Source organism: Tachyglossus aculeatus, chromosome 11 (assembly GCF_015852505.1).
Source record: "Tachyglossus aculeatus isolate mTacAcu1 chromosome 11, mTacAcu1.pri, whole genome shotgun sequence".
Classification (NCBI taxonomy): Eukaryota; Metazoa; Chordata; class Mammalia; order Monotremata; family Tachyglossidae; genus Tachyglossus; species Tachyglossus aculeatus.
The window spans coordinates 23,393,501-23,410,538 of record NC_052076.1 but is presented as its reverse complement, the minus strand read 5'-3'; the positions used below and the strand labels follow the sequence as shown (position 1 = coordinate 23,410,538).

The 17,038-nt window shown below is 52.3% G+C and overlaps 1 protein-coding gene across 1 annotated transcript in view; it reads right to left on the bottom strand.

The window, feature by feature from the left end:
* Nucleotides 1-1,962: 1,962 nt before the first annotated feature.
* Nucleotides 1,963-17,038, bottom strand: part of MAP3K3 (mitogen-activated protein kinase kinase kinase 3) — an 86,884-nt gene continuing 71,808 nt past the window's right edge. The window contains exons 14-17 of the mRNA XM_038753673.1: nucleotides 16,237-16,368; nucleotides 13,089-13,218; nucleotides 12,786-12,963; nucleotides 1,963-2,771 (exon numbers count right to left, since the gene is read on the bottom strand). Coding sequence (XP_038609601.1) covers nucleotides 2,543-2,771; nucleotides 12,786-12,963; nucleotides 13,089-13,218; nucleotides 16,237-16,368 — 669 coding nt within the window. The 3' untranslated portion in view covers nucleotides 1,963-2,542. The remainder of the gene's footprint in view (nucleotides 2,772-12,785; nucleotides 12,964-13,088; nucleotides 13,219-16,236; nucleotides 16,369-17,038) is intronic.

The window sequence follows — 17,038 nt, the reverse complement described above, 5'->3', positions numbered from 1 at the left end:
CAGCTTCCCCATTTATTTGCTGGGTGAACTTGGGCTAGTCCCATCATTTCTCTGTGACTCGGTTTCCTCACCTGTAAACTAAGGACCGAGACCGTGAGCCCCATGAGGGACATGGAAGGTGCCTACCCCAATGAGCTTGTATCTACCCCAGTGCTTAATACAGTCAATCGTATTTATTGAGCGCTTACTGTGTGCAGAGCACTGTACTAAGCGCTTGGGAAGTTGGCAATATATAGAGACAATCCCTACCCAACAGTGGGCTCACAGTCTAGAAGAGTCTACAGTGCCTGCCACGCAGGAAGCGCTCAATAAATGCCTTAAAAAAAACCCACCACCCAAGCTCGGGGGCTAGACGGGGTCAGTGAGGAGGTGGGCCGGGTTCTGGGGCTGATTCTCTCCCTCGAACCCCCCACCCCAGAGCCCCCCCAAACCCGGCGGCTCCGGTTGGGGGTGCGAAGACCGCAGGCGGACGCTCCCTCGTTCTCGGCTGGGAACGCGCGGCGTGTCCACTCGTTCTGTTGGATTGCACGCTCCCGACGCTCAGTCCAGCGCTCTGCACACAGTAAGCGTCCGTAAATGCCGTTGAATGATTTTTCCCCCCTGCCTGGCGGAGTCCCCCAGGGTCGAAGGGCAAGCAGGGCAGCCAGAGCCGGTCCGTATAAATGATCATTTATTGGAAAGAAAACACGCTACGCTGGCTTTGCACTGCAAGCCCTCGGTCGGGATAGAGTCGGGTAAACTGCGGCTGCGAGTTCTTTCCCCCACCGGGACCCCCGACCTCCGACCTCTGACCCCCGGGGGAGCGGCTCCTCGCCTCTACGGGTCGGAGGTCAGGGGTCAGGGAAGGCGAGCAGGCTCCGGCCGGCCGCGGGCCCAGCCCAGGTGGCCCTCGAGCCCCAGACGGTGGCCCAAGGCGAAGGGCGGAGGGACGGCGCTGCTCCCGGGCCGCGGGCTTCGGATAATTTAATACAAAAATAATAAATTAAGCAGCAGCAGCAGCTCAGTCAGGCCTGAGGCTGCAGGTCCAGCGCCTCCACAGCGTTTTGGCACAATAATCAAGTGTTTTGGGGAGTGGGCTTTGTTTCTTTTTTGATGTTTTTTTTCCCTTTTGAGACCAAAAAACGATTAACCGCTTCCCGCCTGTGGCGCTCGGGGCCCGGAGAGGTGCCCCGGGCAGGACGGGCCCGTCCCCTTCTCCTCCGGCAGCGCCCAGCTCAGGGGGAGGGCAGGGGATTGGGATGGGGCGGGGAGGGGGAGACCCCCGTCCCGAGCCCCTACGCCAAGCTGAAAGCAGCTTTGGTCCAGGCAAGATTCCCCCAACTGGAGTCGGCGGGGAGGAATGGGGGACAGGGGACGGGGTTGGGGGGCTTGGAAGGCCCCGGCCGCCAGAAGGGGAAGAGGCGGGAGGTCCGGCCGGAGCCCCCCGCGTCAGAACCAGCGGCAAGAAACCGGCTGAGGCGGGTCGAGGGGGGTCAGGAGGATGCGGGGTCGGGGCCGTGACCCGCCGGGCGGCTCGGCCCGAGGCCTCACCCGCCGGCCCGGCCGGGAAGGAGCCGAGCGAGCCCTACCCACGACGTTCGGGAAAAGTGCATCGTCGACAACGAAGGCGGGAATGGAGGTTGGAGGGTCGGGACTTTGGCTTCTTCTGGTCCGCTGCAAGGCGGGCCCGCCCGACCCCCGGGCGAGGACGCCCCCCGCCACGCTGGGCAGTTTTGCTTCCTTCGCTTTAGCTTGAAGCCCAAAGAAGTCGGGGGGTCGGGGGAGGTGGGCTTCTCTGCTAGGCACGTGGGTGGGCCGGGGGTAGGGGGGCGGCTGAGGTAAAACGTGGGAGCTGGAAGCCGCCCAGGGACTCCGCTCCCGTCCCCCCAGACCCATCCCGGGCCGAAGTGGGGAGCCGGCCGGGGGGCGAGGGGCACGCGGCCCCGGCCCGGAGGGACCGGGGTGAGAGCCACCGGGGCCCGGAGCGTGACCTCTGCCTCCCCCCGACACCCTGGGGCCCCCCAAGGTGCGGGGAGAGGGGAGGGAAGACAGCATGGCCAGGCCTCTGGCTCCCCCGGCCCCTACCCTCCACCCCGCGTCGCCTCCCGGGCTCTGCCCGCCCCGTCCGGGCCCGGCCAGCTCTTCCCTGAATAAGGCAGCCGAGACTTTTTTCCGTTCATCTTTGGTCAGCGGAGGGGTAGGGAGGGGAGAGCGGGGACGGGAGCCGATCCCCTCCTTTCCTCTCCCGTCCCCTCCGCGGCCTGGGGGGGCTGTGACCCCCCGGGTTCTTCTCCAGAAGACAAGTAACACCGCGCGGCCCGCGCGGCCGGTGGGACCGGGGTCCGTGGGGGGTGGGCGTCCTTCCTCCGCGCGCCTCCCCAGAGCGGACTGCGAGTCCGGCGGGCCCACGGGCCCGGAGCGCGGCGTGGCCGCGGCCCGGCCCAGGCGAGCCTCGCGCTTGCGGGTCGGACGACTCGGTCCCCGCGGCGGTCCCCCCTCCGGGCCCGACGGCCGCGGGAGCTCGGTCGGCGGCGGCGGCGGCCTCGGTCGGCGGCGGCCAGCCTCAGTACGCGAGCTGGGCAAAGTGGTGCCGGAGCAGCTCCTCGGCCGAGGGCCTGTGCCGCGCCTCCACGAAGATTCGCCGGAGGAAGTCCCGGCCGTGCTCGGAGATGTGGGGCGGCAGCTGCGGGTTGGTGGGCTGGGTGGCGATCTTGAAGATGGCGGCCATGGCCTCGTACTCCGCCCAAGGGGGCTTCTCCGTCAGCATCTCCACCACGGTGCAGCCCAGGCTCCTGGGGAAGGCGGAGGGCGTCTCGTCGGCAGCCCGCCCGCCCCGTCCCGCCCCGGTCCCCCCAGGAAGCCCCCAGCCTCCGGAACCGGGAGTGGGGGAGGGCCGCGGCCTCCATGGCTTCCACAGCTATCATCATCAATCCCGCCATCGACCCCCGGCCCACGTCCTCCCCCGGGCCTGGAATGCCCCCAGTCCCTCTGCCCATCAGCCCAGCTCGCTCTCTTCCTCCCTTCAAGGCCCTGCTGAGAGCTCACCTCCTCCAGGAGGCCTTCCCACACTCAGCCCCTTCCTTCCTCTCCCCCTCATCCCCCTCTCCATCCCCCCATCTTACCTCCTTCCCTTCCCCACAGCACCTGGATATACGTAGATATGTTTGTACATATTTGTTACTCTATTTATTTTACTTGTACATATCTATTCTATTTATTTTGTTTTGTTAGTATGTTTGGTTTTGTTCTCCGTCTCCCCCTTTTAGACTGTGAGCCCACTGTTGGGTAGGGACTGTCTCTATATGTTACCAATTTGGACTTCCCAAGCTCTTAGTACAGTGCTCTGCACATAGTAAGCGCTCAATAAATACGATTGATGATGATGATGATCAATCATATTTACTGAGCGCTTACTATGTGCAGAGCACTGTACTAAGCACTTAATCGTATTTATTGAGCGCTTACTGTGTGCGGAGCACTGGACTAAGCACTTGGGAAGTCCAAGTTGGCAACACATAGAGACCGTCCCTACCCAACAGTGGGCTCACAGTCTAAAACACTACCACCCCTACACGGGGTCACTCCTAAATCTCCCTCCCTGGCCCCAGCATTTTTTTTTTAATGGCATTTAACTAAGCACTTACTATGTGCAAAGCACTGTTCTAAGCGCTGGGGAGGTTACAAAGTGATCAGGTCGTCCCACAGGGGGCTCACAGTCTTAATCTTTTAGACCGTGAGCCCACTGTTGGGTAGGGACGGTCTCTATATGTTGCCAACTTGGACTTCCCAAGCGCTTAGTCCAGTGCTCTGTACACAGTAAGCGCTCAATAAATACGACTGATTGATTGATTGATCCCCATTTTACAGATGAGGGAACTGAGGCCCAGAGAAGTGAAATGACACGCCCAAAGTCACACAGCCGACAAGTGGCAGCATGGCATAGTGGAAAGAGCCCGGGCTTTGGAGTCAGAGGTCATGGGTTCAAATCCCAGCTCCGCCACTTGTCGGCTGTATGACTTTGGGCAAGTCACTTAACTTCTCTGGGCCTCAGTTACCTCATCTGGAAAATGGGGATTAAGACTGTGAGCCCTGTGTGGGACAACCTGATCGCCTTGTAAACTCCCCAGCGCTTAGAACAGTGCTTTGCACATAGTAAGCGCTTAATAAATGTCATTATTATTATTATTATTATTATTAAGTGGCAGAGCCGGGATTTGAACCCATGACCTCTGACTCCAAAGCCCGGGCTCTTTCCACTGGGCCATGCTGCTTCCCCAGTATCTCCCCTCCTCTGCTATCCTGCCAGCCTCACCCATGTTTTCAGTCATTTGATCCTATTTATTGAGCGCTTACTGTGTGCAGAGCACTGGACTAAGCGCTTGGGAAGGACAAGTCAGCAACATGTAGAGACGGTCCCTACCCGACAACGGGCTCACAGTCTAGAAGGGGGAGACAAGACGATAAAACAAAACATGCAGACGGGTGTCAAAACTGTCAGAATAAATAGAATTATAGCTATATAATAATATTAATATAATAATAATAATAATAATGGCATTTGTTAAGCGCTTACTATGTGCAAAGCACTGTTCTAAGCACTGGGGAGGCTACAAGGTGATCAGGTTGTCCCACTTGGGGCTCACAGTCTTAATCCCCATTTTCCAGATGAGGGAACTGAGGCCCAGAGAAGTGAAGTGACTTGCCCAAAGTCACACAGCTGACAGTTGGCGGAGCTGGGATTTGAACCCATGACCTCTGACTCCAAATCAATCAATCAATCGTATTTATTGAGCGCTTACTTTGTGCAGAGCACTGGACTAAGCGCTTGGGAAATACAAGTTGGCAACATATAGAGACGGTCCCTACCCAACAGTGGGCTCACAGAGCCCGTGCTCTTTCCAATGAGCCACGCTGCTTCTCTAATGCTATATATATACATATTATAATATATAATTTGCTATATAATTTGCTATAGAGTAGCAAATATGTACAAGTAAAATAGAGTAAGAAATATGTACAAATATATACAAGTGCACCTTCCCTGTTCTCCCCATCTTCCAAGCCCTTCTGAAGCCACATCTCCCCGTGGTTTTCCCCGATTAATCTCTCAAATAATAATAATGATGGCATCTATTAAGCGCTTACTATGTGCAAAACACGTCCGACCCAATTTCCCCAATTTCCCCAATTTCCCCCCAATTGCCGTCTCACTTCTCGAGAACCTCCAGAGGTTGCTCATCCCCCTCCCCATCAAACAGAAACCAGGCCACCTTACCCCTTCCTAATAATAATAATGGCATTTATTAAGCGCTTACTATGTGCCAAGCACCGTTGTAAGCACTGGGGAGGTTATAATGTGATCAGGTTGTCCCACGGGGGGCTCACAGTCTTCACCCCCATTTTACAGATGAGATAACCGAGGCACAGAGAGGTTAGGTGACTTGCCCAAAGTCACCCAGCTGACCAGTGGCGGAGCCGGGATTAGAACCCGCACCTGTATATATATGTATATGTGTTTGTACATATTTATTACTCTATTTATTTATTTTACTTGTCCATATCTATTCTATTTATTTTATTTTGTTAGCAAGTTTGGTTTTGTTCTCTGTCTCCCCCTTTTAGACTGTGAGCCCGCTGTTGGGTAGGGACCGTCTCTACGTGTTGCCAACTTGGACTTCCCAAGCGCTTAGTCCAGTGCCCTGCACACAGTAAGCGCTCAATAAATACGATTGATTGATTGATTGTACCTAAGTGCCGTGGGATTGAGGGGAGAAAATCAAAGTGCTTAAGGAGAACGGACACAAGTAGGCAAGCGATGCAGAAGGGACGGAGCGCGGCGTGGCCTAGTGGCCAGGGCAGGGGCCACCAGGGACTCAGAGGACTTGGGTTCTAGTCCCACTCTGCCACTTAATAATAATAATGAGGGCATTTATAAAGCGCTTACTCTGTGCAAAGCACTGTTCTAAGCGCTGGGGAGGTTACAAGGTGATCAGGTGGTCCCACGGGGGGCTCACAGTCTTCAACCCCATTTTCCAGATGAGGGAACTGAGAGAAGTGAAGTGACTTGGCCAAAGTCACCCAGCTGACAATTGGCGGAGCCGGGATTTGAACCCCTGACCTCTGCTGACTCCAAAGCCCAGGCTCTTTCCACTGAGCCATGCTGCTTCCCCTAGTCTACTTGCTACACTGGTCCACTGTGTGACCCTCCCCTTCGTCCCCCTCTCCATCCCCCCCCATCTTACCTCCTTCCCTTCCCCACAGCACCTGTATATATGTTTGTACGTATTTATTACTCTATTTATTTTACTTGTCCATATCTATTCTATTTATTTTTATTTTGTTAGTATGTTTGGTTTTGTTCTCCATCTCCCCCTTTTAGACTGTGAGCCCACCGTTGGGTAGGGACCGTCTCTAGATGTTGCCAACCTGGACTTCCCAAGCGCTTAGTCCAGTGCTCTGCACACAGTCAGCGCTCAATAAATACGACTGATTGATTGATGGACCCTGGGAAAGTCACTTCACTTCTGTGTACCTCCGTCTCTTCATCTGTAAAATGGGGATTAGATCCCACTGTTTCATCATCATCATCATCATCAATCGTATTTATTGAGCGCCTACGGTGTGCAGAGCACTGTACTAAGCGCTTGGGAAGTACAAGCTGGCAACACATAGAGACAGTCCCTACCCAACAGTGGGCTCACAGTCTAAAAGGGGGAGACAGAGAACAAAACCAAACACTAACTAAGCGGTTAACACAAATCATCATCATCATCATCATCAATCGTATTTACTGAGCGCTTACTATGTGCAGAGCACTGTACTAAGCGCTTGGGAAGTACAAGCTGGCAACATATAGAGACAGTCCCTACCCAACAGTGGGCTCACAGTCTAAAAGGGGGAGACAGAGAACAAAACCAAACATACTAACAAAATAAAATAAATAGAATAGATATGGACAAGTAAAATAAACAAATAAATAAACAGAGTAATAGCCTGTCAGCCCCGGGGTGGGAAAGGGATTGTGTGTGACCTGATTACTGCGTATCGACTCCAGCCCTTCGTAGAGAGCTTGCCACATAGTAACCCTTAACAATGATCTTAATAGTAATAATTATTAATATTATTATAGGGAATACTTCACATAATAATAGTCATTACTATTATTATAGGGAAGTGAGGGCTTAGTTGGGGAAGGCCTCTTGGAGATGAGATTTTAAGAGGGTTCTGAGGATGGGTTATCCTTCCTCTCCCCCTCGTCCCCCTCTCCATCCCCCCCATCTTACCTCCTTCCCTTCCCCACAGCACCTGGATATATGTATAAATCTTTGTACATATTTATTACTCTATTTTAGTTGTACATATCTATTCTACTTATTTTATTTTGTTAGTATGTTTGGTTTTGTTCTCTGTCTCCCCCTTTTAGACTGTGAGCCCACTGTTGGGTAGGGACTGTCTCTAGATGTTGCCAATTTGTACTTCCCAAGCGCTTAGTCCAGTGCTCTGCACACAGTAAGCGCTCAATAAATACAATTGATGATGACGATTGATGATGATGGGGAGAGTTGGCTATTAAAGGGGGAGGATTTCCTGGCCAGAGGGAGGATGGAAGGCCAGGGGTCAGCGGGGACCACCTGGATTACCACCACAGCCTCTTCGCTGACCTCCGGGCCTCCTGTCTCTCCCCGCTCCAGTCTCTACTGGAGAAGCAGCGTGGCTCAGCGGAAAGAGCCCGGGTTTTGGAGTCAGAGGTCATGGGTTCAAATCCTGGCTCCACCAACGGTCAGCTGTGTGACTTTGGGCAAGTCACTTCACTTCTCTGGGCCTCCGTTCCCTCATCTGTAAAGTGGGGATTGAAACTGTGAGTTTTAGGATGTTTTAGGCTGTGAGCCCGTTGTTGGGTAGGGACCGTCTCTAGATGTTGCCAACTTGTCCTTCCCAAGCGCTTAGTACAGTGTTCTGCACACCCTAAGCACTCAATAAATACGACTGATTGATTGAGTCCCCCGTGGGACAACCTGATCACCTTGTAACCTCCCCAGCACTTAGAACAGTACTTTGCACATAGTAAGCGCTTAACAAACACCATCATCATCATTATTATTATTATTATTATTACTACTTCACTCTGCTGCCCAGATCTTTTTTCTACAAAAACGCTCAGGGCAAGCCTCCCCACTCCTCAAGCAACTCCAGCGGTTGCCCATTCACTTCCGCATCAAACAAAAGCTCCTCATCATTGGCTTAGTGAGCGCTTAGTCCAGTGCTCTGCACCCAGTAAGCGCTCAATAAATACGATTGATTGATTGATTGGCTTTAGGGCGGCTCCTACCTCACCTCACTGCTCTCCTTCTACAACCAGCCCGCATGCTCCGCTCCTCTAAGGAATAGAATAGAATAATGGTATTTGTTACCATTACAGTACACTGTAATGCACTGTACTAAGCGCTTGGGAAGTACAAGCTGGCAACATATAGAGACGGTCCCTACCCAACAGTGGGCTCACAGTCTAGAAGGGGGAGACAGCATCACCATGATTTGCTCCTTTTATTCATCCCTCCCTTCCCAGCCCTACAGCACTTATGCGCAGATCTGTAATTTTTTAAAATATTAACATCCGTCTGCCCCCCTAGGGACTGTAAGCTCGTTGTGGGCAGGGAACGTTTCTGTTTACTGTTGTACTTGCACTTACCAAGCGCTTAGTACAGTGCTCTGCACACAGTAAGCGCTCAATAAATACGATTGATTGATTGTACTGTCCTCTCGCATGCGCTTAGTTCAGTACTCTGCACACAGTAAGCGCTTGATAAATAATAATAATAATAATAATGATAGCATTTATTAAGCGCTTACTATGTGCAAAGCACTGTTCTAAGCGCTGGGGAGGTTACATGGTGATCAGGCTGTCCCACAGAGGGCTCACAGTCTTAATCCCCATTTTCCAGATGAGGTAACTGAGGCCCAGAGAAGTTAAGTGACTTGCCCAAAGTCACACAGCTGACAACTTGAGAAGGCTGGATGGCTCAGTGGAAAGAGCACGGGCTTTGGAGTCAGAGGTCATGGGTTCAAATCCTGGCTCTGCCAATTAGCTGTGTGACTTTGGGCAAGTCACTTCACTTCTCTGGGCCTCAGTTCCCTCATCTGTAAAATGGGGATTAAGACTGTGAGCCCTACGTGCGACAACCTGATCGCCTTGTAACCTCCCCAGTGCTTAAAACAGTGCTCTGCACATAGTAAGCACTTAATAAATGCCATCATTATTATTATTACTATTATTATTATTTGAACCTCTAACCTCTGACTCCAAAGCCCAGGCTCTTTCCACTGAGCCACGCTGCTTCTCAAATATGACTGAATCAATGGATACAAGGGAGGAAATTGGTTTTAGGCAAAGCAGCGTGGCTCAGTGGAAAGAGCCCGGGCTTGGGAGTCAGAGGTCGTGAGTTCTAATCCCGGCTCCGCCACTTGTCAGCTGGGTGACTTTGGGCGAGTCACTTCACTTCTCTGGGCCTCAGTTCCCTCATCTGCAAAATGGGGATTAAAACTGTGAGCCCCATGTGGGACAACCTGATCACCTTGTATCCCTCCCAGCGCTTAGAACAGTGCTGCCAACCTCCTCCTCCACCCCACCTCACCCACTCACCAACTTGGTCATATCCTCGACCTCATCATCTCCTATCGCTGCACTGTGTCCACCCTCACTAACTCTGTAATCCCTCTCTCTGATCATAATCTTCTCACCTGCCTCCTCACTCACACTCCTTTCCCCTGTAAATCCGTATTACTCCCTCACAGAGATCTCCGCTCTCTGGACCCCACCCATCTTTCGGAGCGCCTCACACCCCACCTCGCCGCCCTCTCCTCTCTACCCAGTCTTGATGATCAGATTACTGCTCTCAACTCTACCCTTTCTACTCAGCTCGACTCGCTCGCTCCCCTTTCCCTTCGCCGCTCTCGCACCACTAACCCACAGCCCTGGATCACTGCCACTGTCCGCCTCCTTCGCTCTTATGCTCGAGCTGCCGAACGCTGCTGGCGAAAGTCTAAACACCATGCCAACCTCGTTCACTTCAAGTTTATCCTTTCCTGCCTTAACTCAGCCCTCTCTTCTGCCAGACAAAACTATTTCTCCTCCCTTATTGACACCCATGCCCATCACCCCCGCCAGCTCTTCCGTACATTCAACTCCCTTCTCAGGCCCCCGGTTCCTCCCCCTCCTCCTTCCCTCACCCCCAACGATCTGGCCTCCTACTTCATTAACAAAATTAAATCCATCAGGTCCGACCCCCCCCAAAGTCTCTTCCCCCCTTTCTCCATCCCCCGCCGCTCTCAACACTCTCTGCTACTCTCCCATCCTTCCCAGCGGTATCCTCAGAGGAACTCTCCTCCCTCCTCTCAAGTGCTACTCCGGCCACCTGTGCTTCTGACCCCATTCCCTCTCATCTTATGAAATCTCTCGCTCCATCCCTTCTCCCCTCCTTAACTTCCATCTTCAACCGCTCACTCTCCACTGGTTCCTTCCCCTCTGCCTTCAAACCTGCCCATGTCTCTCCCATCCTAAAAAAACCCTCTCTTGACCCCACCTCACCTTCTAGTTATCGTCCCATATCCCTCCTACCATTCCTTTCCAAACTCCTTGAACGAGTTGTCTACACGCGCTGCCTAGAATTCCTCAACAACAACTCTCTCCTCGACCCCCTCCAGTCTGGCTTCCGTCCCCTTCATTCCACGGAAACTGCCCTCTCAAAGGTCACCAATGACCTCCTGCTTGCCAAACCCAACGGCTCATACTCTGTCCTAATCCTCCTCGACCCCTCAGCTGCCTTTGACACTGTGGACCACCCCCTTCTCCTCAACACCTCAACACGCTATCTGACCTTGGCTTCACAGACTCCGTCCTCTCCTGGTTCTCCTCTTATCTCTCCGGTCGTTCTTTCTCAGTCTCTTTTGCAGGCTCCTCCTCCCCCCCCATCCTCTTACTGTGGGGGTTCCCCAAAGTTCAGTGCTTGGTCCCCTTCTGTTCTCGATCTACACTCACTCCCTTGGTGACCTCATTCGCTCCCACAGCTTCAACTATCATCTCTACACTGATGACACCCAGATCTCCATCTCTGCCCCTGCTCTCTCCCCCTCCCTCCAGGCTCGCATCTCCTCCTGCCTTCAGGACATCGCCATCTGGATGTCCTCCTGCCACCTAAAGCTCAACATGTCGAAGACTGAGCTCCTTGTCTTCCCTCCCAAACCTTGTCCACTCCCTGACTTTCCCATCTCTGTTGACGGCACTACCATCCTTCCCGTCTCACAAGCCCGCAACCTTGGTGTCATCCTCGACTCCGCTCTCTCATTCACCCCTCACATGCAAGCCGTCACCAAAACCTGCCAGTCTCAGCTCCGCAACATTGCCAAGCTCCGCCCTTTCCTCTCCATCCAAACCGCTCCCCTGCTCATTCAAGCTCTCATCCTATCCCGTCTGGACTACTGCACCAGCCTTCTCTCTGATCTCCCATCCTCGTGTCTCTCTCCACTTCAATCCATACTTCATGCTGCTGCCCGGATTATCTTTGTCCAGAAACGCTCTGGGCATATTACTCCCCTCCTCAAAAACCTCCAATGGCTACCAATCAATCTGCGCATCAGGCAGAAACTCCTCACCCTGGGCTTCAAGGGTGTCCATCACCTCGCCCCCTCCTACCTCACCTCCCTTCTCCCCTCCTACTGCCCAGCCCGCACCCTCCGCTCCTCCACCGCTAATCTTCTCACCGTACCTCGTTCTCGCCTGTCCCGCCGTTGACCCCCGGCCCACGTCCTCCCCCTGGCCTGGAATGCCCCCAATCCCTCTGCCCATCCGCCAAGCTAGCTCTCTTCCTCCCTTCAAGGCCCTACTGAGAGCTCACCTCCTCCAGGAGGCCTTCCCAGACTGAGCCCCTTCCTTCCTCTCCCCCTTGTCCCCCTCTCCATCCCCGCCATCTTACCTCCTTCCCTTCCCCACAGCACCTGTATATATGGATATATGGTTGTACATATTTATTACTCTATTTATTTATTTATTTTATTTGTACATATCTGTTCTATTCTATTTATTTTGTTAGTATGTTTGATTTTGTTCTCTGTCTCCCCCTTTTAGACTGTGAGCCCACTGCTGGGTAGGGACTGTCTCTATATGTTGCCAATTTGTACTTCCCAAGCGCTTAGTACAGTGCTCTGCACATAGTAAGCACTCAATAAATACAATTGATGATGATGATGATGCTTTGCACGTAGTAAGTGCTTAATAAATGCCGTCATTATTATTATTATTATGTGTCAGCTGTGTGACTCTGGGCATGTCCCTTAACGTCTCTGAGCCTCAGTTCCCTCATCTGCAAAATGGGGTTTAAGTCTGTGAGCCCCACCTGGGACTGTGAGCCCCCCTTTTAGACTGTGAGCCCACTGTTGGGTAGGGACTGTCTCTCGATGTTGCCAACTTGGACTTCCCAAGCGCTTAGTACAGTGCCCTGCACATCGTAAGCGCTCAATAAATACGACTGATGATGATGATGACGACAACCTGATGACCTCGTATCCACCCCGGCGCTTCGAACAGTGCTTGGCCCAGAGCGAGCGCTTGGCAGATGCCATCATCATCCAGTGTGTGGGTCGTTTCAGCGTCCCTCTCCCCGGCTGGGCCTCGGGGGCGGGAATCGCGTCCTCTAAGGTCCCTCTCCCAGGTGGTCAGCGAGGTGCCCATGACGAGTTAGGCGCTCAATAGGTAGGGCGGACTGACTGAGGGCTTGCCTCCCGTGCCCGCCGTCCCCGCGCCGGCGGCTCACCAGACGTCGGCCTTCCTGCCGTAGCCCTCGCCGCTGATCACCTCGGGGCTCATCCAGTAGGGCGTCCCGGTGACGGAGCGGATGCCGCTGCCGGACACGCAGATGGTCTGCAGCCGCTTGCTCGCCCCGAAGTCCCCCAGCTTCACGTTCCCGGCTGAGTCGCGGAGGATGTTGGCGCCTGCGGGGAGTCGGGGGTGGGGGGGGGACGGCGGCGGCTGGAGCTCCGCTCTCCGAGCGCCCCGGCCCGCCCGCCCCCCCGGGAGTGGGAGGATGGTGGGCGGCTGGCGGGGAGGTGGTCCTCACCCTTGATGTCCCGGTGCACGATCATGTTGCTGTGCAGGTAGGATACGCCCTCCAGGATCTGCCGCGTGTATCTCCGCGTCACGTTCTCCGTCAGGGCGCCGTAGGCCTTCAGCTGGTCTTTCACCGAGCCCTGGGACATCATCCTCATCATCATCATCATAATTATGGCATTTATTAAGCACTTACTATGCGCAATGATAATAATAATAATAATAATGATGGCATTTATTAAGCACTTACTATGCGCAATGATAATAATAATAATAATAATGATGGCATTTATTAAGCGCTTACTATGCGCCAAGCACTGTTCTAAGCGCTGGGGAGGTTACAAGGCAATCAGGTGTCCTACGGCGGGGGGGCTCACAGTCTTCATCTTCTTCTCTGGGCCTCAGTTCCCTCCCCTTTTCATTCAATCGTATATATTCATTCATTCATTCATTTTTAGACTGCAAACCCGCTGTTGGGCAGGGACCGTCTCTATTATGTTGCCAACTTGGACTTCCCGAGCGCTTAGTCCAGTGCTCTGCGCACAGTAAGTGCTCAATAAATACGATTGATGATGATGATGATGATATTCATTCATTCATTCATTTTTAGAGTGCGAGCCCGCTGTTGGGCAGGGACCGTCTCTATATGTTGCCAACTTGGACTTCCCGAGCGCTTAGTCCAGTGCTCTGCACACAGTAAGCGCTCAATGAATGCGATTCATGATGATGATGATATTCATTCATTCATTCATTTCTAGAGTGCAAGCCCGCTGTTGGGCAGGGACCGTCTCTATATGTTGCCAACTTGGACTTCCCAAGCGCTTAGTCCAGTGCTCTGCACACAGTAAGCGCTCAATAAATACGATTGATGATGATGATGATATTCATTCATTCATTCATTTTTAGACTGTGAGCCCGCTGTTGGGTAGGGACCGTCTCTATATGTTGCCAACTTGGACTTCCCGAGCGCTTAGTCCAGTGCTCTGCGCACAGTAAGCGCTCAATAAATGCGATTGATGATGATGATGATATTCATTCATTCATTCATTTTTAGAGTGCGAGCCCACTGTTGGGTAGGGACCGTCTCTATTATGTTGCCAACTTGGAATTCCCGAGCGCTTAGTCCAGTGCTCTGCGCACAGTAAGCGCACAATAAATACGATTGATGATGATGATGATATTCATTCATTCATTCATTTTTAGAGTACGAGCCCGCTGTTGGGTAGGGACCGTCTCTATATGTTGCCAACTTGGACTTCCCGAGCGCTTAGTCCAGTGCTCTGCACACAGTAAGCGCTCAATAAATGCGATTGATGATGATGATGATGATATTCATTCATTCATTCATTTTTAGACTGCAAGCCCGCTGTTGGGCAGGGACTGTCTCTATATGTTGCCAACTTGGACTTCCCGAGCACTTAGTCCAGTGCTCTGCACACAGTAAGCGCTCAATGAATACGATTGATGATGATGATGATATTCATTCATTCATTCATTTTTAGAGTGCGAGCCCGCTGTTGGGTAGGGACTGTCTCTGTATGTTGCCAACTTGGACTTCCCAAGCGCTTAGTACAGTGCTCTGCACACAGTAAGCGCTCAATAAATACGATTGATGATTCATTCATTCATTCAATCGCATTTATTGAGTGCTTACTGTGCGCAGAACACTGTGCTAAGCGCTTGGGAAGTACAAGTTTGGACGGTCCCTGCCCAACAGCGGGGCTCACAGTCTAGAGTATATACTGTATATACTGAGCGCGCTTACTGTGTGCAGAGCACTGTACTAAGCGCTTGACAGCCTCACCTGTCAAAAGGGGATCAAGACTGTGAGCCCCACATGGGACAACCCCCCAGTGCTTAGGACAGTGCTTGGCACATAGGAAGCCCCCATCCCCCCCCCCCCCCGCCTTACCTCCTTCCCCTCCCCACAGCACCTGTATAGATGTATATATGTTTGTACGGATTTATTACTCTATTTTATTTGTACAAATTTATTCTATTTATTTTATTTTGTTGATATGTTTTGTTTTGTTGTCTGTCTCCCCCTTCTAGACTGTGAGCCCACTGTTGGGTAGGGACCGTCTCTAGATGTTGCCGACTTGCACTTCCCAGGCGCTTAGTACAGTGCTCTGCACACAGGAAGTGCTCAATAAATACGACTGAATGAATGAATGAAAGTACAGTATATACTACAGACTGTAAGCCTGTTGTTGGGTAGGGACCGTCTCTATATGTTGCTGGTTTGTAATTCCCAAGCGCTTAGTACAGTGCTCTGCACACAGTAAGCGCTCAACAAATGCTACTGAATGAATGAATACTACATAGTGCTTAGTACAGTGCTCTGCACACAGTAAGCGCTCAATAAATACGACTGAATGAATGAATGAAAGTACAGTATATACTACAGACTGTAAGCCTGTTGTTGGGTAGGGACCGTCTCTATATGTTGCTGGTTTGTAATTCCCAAGCGCTTAGTACAGTGCTCTGCACACAGTAAGTGCTCAACAAATGCGACTGAATGAATGAATACTACAAAGTGCTTAGTATGGTGCTCTGCACGCAGTCAGTGCTCAATAAATATGATTGATTGACAGCTGTTGCACTGTGCCCCCCAAGTGCTGAGTATGGTGCTCTGCCCATGGTAAGTACTCAATAATAATGACAATAATAATGATAATAATGATAATAATAATAATAATAATAATAATAATAATAATAATGGCACTTATTAAGCACTTACTATGTTAAAGCACTGTTCTAAGCGCTGAGGAGGTTACAAGATGATCAGGTTGCCCTGATCCTAAGGGGCTCACCATCTTCATCCCCATTTTCCAGATGAGGTCACAGAGGCCCAGAGAAGTGAAGCAACTGGCCCAAAGTCACCCAGCTGACTAGCGGCGGAGCCGGGATTCGAACCCCTGACCTCTGACTCCCAAGCCCGGGCTCTTTCCGCTGAGCCGCGCTGCTTCTCTGGACTGTGAACAGCGCTGCGTGGTTGAATGGCTAACGGGGGCTTTTCCGAGCGCTTAGTACAGTGCTGTGCACACAGTAAGCGCTCAGTAAATACGACTGATTGACGGGGTGCGGCCCGGGCGGCTCAGGTCCCCCGTCCCGCCGTCCGTCGGGACCCCCGGGGTGGCGGGGTCCCCGCGACGTACCCCCGGCATGTACTCCATGAAGATGGTGAGGGTCCTCTGGGAGCGGTCCCGCAGGCAGCCGTAGTACTGGACGATGCGCTCGTGCTGCAGGTTCTTCAGCAGCTGGATCTCACACTCCAGGGCGCTCACCTCCTGCGGGGACGGGCCATACATATTTATTACTCTATTTATTTATTTTACTTGTACCTATCTATCCTATTTATTTTATTTTGTCGGTATGTTTGGTTTTGTTCTCCGTCTCCCCCTTTTCGACTGTGAGCCCACTGTCGGGTAGGGACCGTCTCTATACGTTGCCAATTTGTACTTCCCAAGTGCACAGTACGGTGCTCTGCGCCTAGTAAGCGCTCAATAAATATGATTGATGATGATGATGATGATTCATTCATTCAACCGTATTTACTGAGCGCTTCCTTTGTGCAGAGCACCGCACTAAGCGCTTGGGAAGTCCACGCTGGCAACGTCTAGAGACGGTCCCTACCCGACAGCGGGCTCGCAGGCTAGAAGGGGGAGACGGACAACAAAACATATGCACAAAATAAAATAGAATATGTACAAATAAAATAGAGCAATAAATCCGTACAAACATATATACATATATCCAGGTGCTGTGGGGAGGGGAAGGAGGTAAGGCGGGGAAAGGAGGGGGAGAGGCCTCTGTCCGGGGGCCACGCGGCCTCTTTTTTAACGCCATTTCTCAAGTGCTATGGATCGAGCGCTGTTCGAAGCACTGGGACGGACACAAGTTAATCAGGATGGATTGACTTTATGGATGGATGGATTTTAGACTGTGAGCCCACTGTTG